General features: G+C 50.8%; 1 protein-coding gene across 1 annotated transcript; it reads right to left on the minus strand.

Moving 5' to 3' along the window:
• Positions 1-553: 553 nt before the first annotated feature.
• Positions 554-1,895, minus strand: TEX38 (testis expressed 38; the record flags this gene model as incomplete). The annotated part of the gene is made up of 2 exons (XM_081225314.1): positions 554-1,218; positions 1,859-1,895. The coding sequence occupies 2 exons, from the start codon at positions 1,893-1,895 to the stop codon at positions 554-556; spliced, it is 702 nt and encodes a 233-aa protein (XP_081081440.1).
• Between the last annotated feature and the right edge of the window lie 3,635 nt (positions 1,896-5,530).

Consider the following 5,530-nt stretch of genomic DNA (forward strand, 5'->3'; position numbering starts at 1 on the left):
AAAAAAAATGATACGGCAAACGCCCTTAGAAACTTCATCTGTAAGAGGAGGATTGTGATATCCGTTTGGCAGTGTTCTTGTCTTAGAAATAATGTAGACAACCACACAAGAATGCAATACATCTTAGATGTTAACAAAGAATGCAGTTCCAGCAGCAGTGCAGTGTGGCTCATGGGTTTCATACTGACTTGTTTTGGCCACTACCAGTCACCATCGTTCATGCATCCTCAGTGGCTGTCACTCGTCGCAACTGTGCTTAATGTCCCACAGGACGGCAGTGCCTTTGGGTACCTAGCCCAGGGTCTGGCATACGGTTTGGTTCTTAACTACTGTTGAGAGGGATGTTGAGCCCATCACAAGTACTGGTTCAGCGTGTCTCCCCACAGCCAACCCTCAGTTCCCATTGGTATTGGTGAGACTCTGACCTTCAGCTTGGTTTGTGAAGCGCCCCCCTCAGACACTTTCCCTCCTAACAGCAAATGAGACGCAAGGGAGCCTTGGACTTTTTAAAATCTTTCATTATGTGACATCCAGATGGGCCCTGGCCTCTGTGTCAGTACCACCTCCCTGAGGTCAGCTCCATTTCCTGCACCGCCCCGATACCTTCAGCTCCCAATTCTGAAGCAGACAGCTTGGCATTTAAGCAGTGGTCCCCATGGGCCAGTGTGGGGAGGGAATGGAAGTGGATGTTCCTTTCAGGACAAGTGGCCGAAGGGTAGGAGACTGAGTGGTTCAGCACTGGGGGTAGGTTACACAGCGAGAGGGAAAAGGGCACCTCCTGAAAAATGTGAGTCGGGAGTTGGGAGCTGGCCTGGGGCTGCAGCACCGGGGGAGGTAGGGGCTGCTGTGAGATCAGCTGCACTGCAGGTTGCAGGGGGCTGGGGGCCTCCACCTTGGGGCTGCTGTCTCGAGTAGCATAGCTCCTGATCTCAGGGACGTCCAACTCCCACGGGTGATCTGAATTCTGGGTGTCAGTCTCGCTCTTGGTGGCATCAGGGGGAGGGCCCGTGTTGATGGCTGCGTTCATGCCATAGTGCCGTCGCTTGTTAATCCAGTACAACAGCGGGCTGTAGGTAAATGTGGCTGCTCGCATCACCTCCATCCACTCCTGGGCACGCTTTTCCCGCCGCAGGTTCTTCCTCCAATGCAGAAAAAGAACGCAGCCGCCGGTTATCACAGAACACAGCCCCAGGAATCCAAAGTACAGTGGCACCCATGCTAAGGAAGGCAATAAGAAAAAAAGCAAGCTGGCTAATAGCTGTAGCTTGGGGTCTCAGCTGTTTCTCATTCCTCTCCTTAGCCCTTTCACCAATCATTCCCTCCACTTAACCACTCTCTCCATTCCTTCCTTTTCTCCTCATTGACTGGCCTCATCATTCTTTTATTCAGTCAAAGCAGGATTTCCAGGGAGTTTAAGAGGCCACCTTTCGCTCTTCACAGATAAGGAAAGCTAGGTCTAGAGGGGCACGACCTGCCCAGGCTTACTCAAGCCTCTGGTTCCCAACCCTGGCCCCGTCTGATCCATCAGAATGAGAAGCCTCACTAAAGGCAAAGCCCATCAAGAAAGTAAAAGTTTACCAGTCGATGGGACACCAATGTCCCATCCCATTCCACCACACCCCTAACCATTCAGCTGTGATGTCCTGGGGTATTTGTGGTACCCACTCTGAGCCGTCAGAGAGACATGGTCTATGCCCTCAAGAAATCCATAGTTTTCTAGAGGAAACCCTGTCCTAACTCCTAGCATGCTTCCATGCAGGCAGCCATCACCCCCATCCATGCAAAAGGTCTTCCCTGAGTGCCCCCAAGCCTAGGGCATAAAGCAAGGGGCAGGGATTTGGGGAGGGAGCACATTTACCACCAGGGAGGCTGAGGTCCTCCCTTTGGGAATCCATAAGGTCAAACCTTGGTACCAAGCTGGCCAATGGCTCTGGGGAGAGGGAGCTCACCTACCCATCTGTCTAGCCAATAGGAGTCCCCAGAATGCCCAGACCCCATTGTTCCCTAAAGGTGGTTCACGGAGTTCTGAACACTGAGCATCCAAGGGCAATGATTGTGAAGTCTAATGGAAGGAACAGACTCCACCAGTGGTGTTTCCTAGGCATAGTGCATCTCTACTGCTTCTACCAGGGACTGACCCACCCTCTGAATTGTCGGCCCCCTACCTCTGACCCACAGAGCAGCCCCCAGGAAAGGGCCCTAGATTCCTCGGGGGCTTATTTTGTCCCTAGGCTTTAAGGAACAGTTGACGGATCCCTGGGCAGGGAGCACCCAGAGCAGTGGGCAGCCCTGCTGTCAAATCTGCTACGACTGACTTGTCAGGAGACAACCCACTCAAGGGAGCTATGTGGTCAACACCTCCTTCCTTGGCTCTTACAATTTCTCTTTTGTTTCATTACCTTCCTTCAACGAGTATTGGCAAATGCTTCTGGGGCATCAGGCCCTATGGGAGCTCCCCACCATCTGGCCCTACATCTCTTTTCAGCTTCACCTTCCTCCCCATCCTTCACACACCTTTCCCTTCTGACCAGACCCTGCTTAACAGACCCTGCTTATTCACAGCTTTGCTCACACTGCTCCTCCACCTAGGAGTGCCCCTCCCCACTCTCCCCTCCCCCCCCCACTGAACACCTGCTTATCCTTCAAGGCTCAGCTCAACACCCCCTACTCTGTGACAAAGTTCTTGCAGTTGGCTTCCCAGAATCACACCGTTTCCAGTTTGAAGGCACTTTGAGAGTTGTCTAGTCCAACTCCCAGCACATGATTGAGCCCTAGAGGCAGATCTCCGCTACCCAGCACTAATATGTGGGGAATTGCTTGGGTCAGGGACTTGCCCACACCTCCTGAAGCAGCTTGATCCATTTATGGGCAGCTCAGTTAGAAAGCCCTCCCCTAACTAAACCCACGTCAGCCTCCCTAAAGGTTGCACCACTAGGCCTAGCTCAGCTTCTGGGCACCATCTAAGTACTTCCCTCTTTAAGCCCCCAGCATGGGACTTGGGGCACTAATGAGCACAGATTTCTCTCCAGGTTCCACTTTCTCTGGGCTCTACCTCACTGGCTTCTGCTTTTCAGTCTCCTTTGCTAGTTTCTCCTCTTTTCCCTGATCTCTAAATGTCAGGTGCCCTGGGGCTTAGTCCTCAGCCCTCTGTCCACATTAGTTCCCTCAGTGATCTCACCCAGACTTATGGCTTTAAATAGCATATCTACCATATCTACACTGTCAACTCTCAACGTTGTACCTCCAGCCCAGACCATTCCTCAGGACTTTAGACTCATACTCCCAAAAGACTGGCTGACATCCTCCTTGCCAGTCTGTTAAGTTATCTCAAACTACCATGTCCAAAACCAAACTCCTGATGGTCCATCTCCAAAACCTACTCCAGCCTCCTCCTCTTTGTAAGTGGCAACTCTCTCCCTCCAGTTGTTCAGGCCAAAAACCTGACAGTCACCCTTGATGCCCTTCATTCTCTCACACCCACATTCACTCCAGTAGCAAAATCTTTAGGCTTTGCTTTCAAAACATACCCAGAATCTGACCATTTTTCCATCATCATCACTTTAATACAAGTACCACCCTCCCTCACCTGGTCTCCCTTTAGGGTGATCAACCATCCCTGTTTGCCTGGGACTGAGGGAGTTTCCAGGACATAGGACTTTTGATGCTAAAATCAGGAAAATCCCAGGTAAACTAGGACAAATTAATCACCCTTGGGAGAGCTTGCATCCTTGTCCCCCACGCCCTATATTCCACCAGCAGCCAGAATGAGCCTTTTTTATTTTTTTATTTTATTATAAATTATTTGTTTATTTATTTATTGTTGGCTGTGTTGGGTCTTCGTTGCTATGTGCAGGCTTTCTCTAGTTGCTGCAAGCGGGGGCTACTCTTTGTTGCAGTGCGTGGGCTTCTCATTAAAGTGGCTTCTCTTGTTGCGGAGCAAGGGCTCTAGGCGCGGGCTTCGGTAGCTGTGGCTCACGGGCTCTAGACACAGGCTCAGTAGTTGTGGCACACAGGCTTAGTCGCTCCACGACATGTGGGATCTTCCCGGACCAGGGATCGAACCCGTGTCCCCTGCATTGGCAGGGAGATTCTTAACCACTGTGCCACCAAGGAGGACCCTCACTCAGATTTAAAACCAAAGTCCTTAACCAAAGCCTACAAAGCCCTGAGCGATCAAACTACCCCTCCCCATGCCTCCTTCGCACAATAACCTTCTTGCTGTTCCACAAGCAGGGCAAGCATGCTCCTGCATCAAGGCCTTTGCACTTGCTATTCCATCTGGAAGGCTCTTCCCCCAGATATCCACACAGACCATGCCTCATTTCCTTCAGGTCTCTGCTCAACTGGCCCCTTATCTCTGTCTCTCTTAGCCTGCTTTGTTTTTTCATAACATGTATTATCACCTAACATTATTTATGTATGTATGTAGGTATGTATACATATTGTGTCTCACCCCACTAGAATGTAAGCTCCATGAATTAATGTAAACAAGGAAATAAATACGTAAGAATTTCAGGTAGCCTTAACTGCTCTGAAGTAAATAAAATAAGGTAGTGGGATAAAGAATATAAAGTGATGGGGGTGCATCAAGAAAAGTCCCTTTGAGGTGCTGACTTGTGAACTGAGCCCTAGATGATGAGGAGATAGCCACGTGCAAAGGGAGCAGCCAGTGCAAGGATGCTAAGGCAGGTACAGGCTGGCACACTTAAAGGACTTGCTAATCTCAGGGTTTACCACACTACTCCCAGCACAGGCCAGGGCCCAAGGCCCATCTCCAAAAGTGCAGGCTGGACTGAGCAGAGTTGAAGGCACTGTCCCTGACCCTGAGAGGTCCATCATTCAAGAGGGGTTTCTATCAGGTAAGACCCGACAGGAGGACTTTCATGAGGGCAGACTGATCAGTGCCATCACAGGGGGCCTGCTCCAGGCCTGGACCTGTGCTGGGCACAGGTGAGACCAGGTGTTGATGTCACCGTTCTTGACCCCAGGAGTTCACTCACACCTGGTTCAGGGGGTGAAGATGATGGTGGCATTGGGTGGAGAGACAGCATTCCAGGTATAAAGACTTGTCAAGGACAAATCCAGGTGTCTCTTTGGGGAGAAGCGTAGTGCAGTTTGGCTGGAGTTCGAAGTGGGTGTCAGGAAGCAGAGGAAGAAAAGGCTTCGGAGGCAGCTGGCATCTTTAAAAGAATTCAGCCCTTGGACAAGTCTTGGACAAGTCTCTTAATGATTCTCAGCTTCAGTTTCCTCGTCTGTAAAATGGGGATAAAACCTGCCTCACACAGTATGAAGCAGATGGTGTCCTGCACATAGAAACGCTCAATAAAGAGAAGCTGCTACTGTGATTACAGCTGATGAAAGGGCCTTCGATGCTGAAGGATGACTACTCCAGCATGTGCCTAAAGAATTTAAAAGGGAGCAAGCTCGGTGAGGACCAGTAGGTCCGAGCAGCTTACAAGAGGAGACTTGGCCCGCAAGGGCTTTTGGTCGCAGGCTCGGCGAGAAGGCTGGGCGGGGGCGCTAGAGCTGC

This window comes from Mesoplodon bidens (genome assembly GCF_964165515.1).
Source record: "Mesoplodon bidens genome assembly, chromosome: 2".
NCBI lineage: Eukaryota > Metazoa > Chordata > Mammalia > Artiodactyla > Ziphiidae > Mesoplodon > Mesoplodon bidens.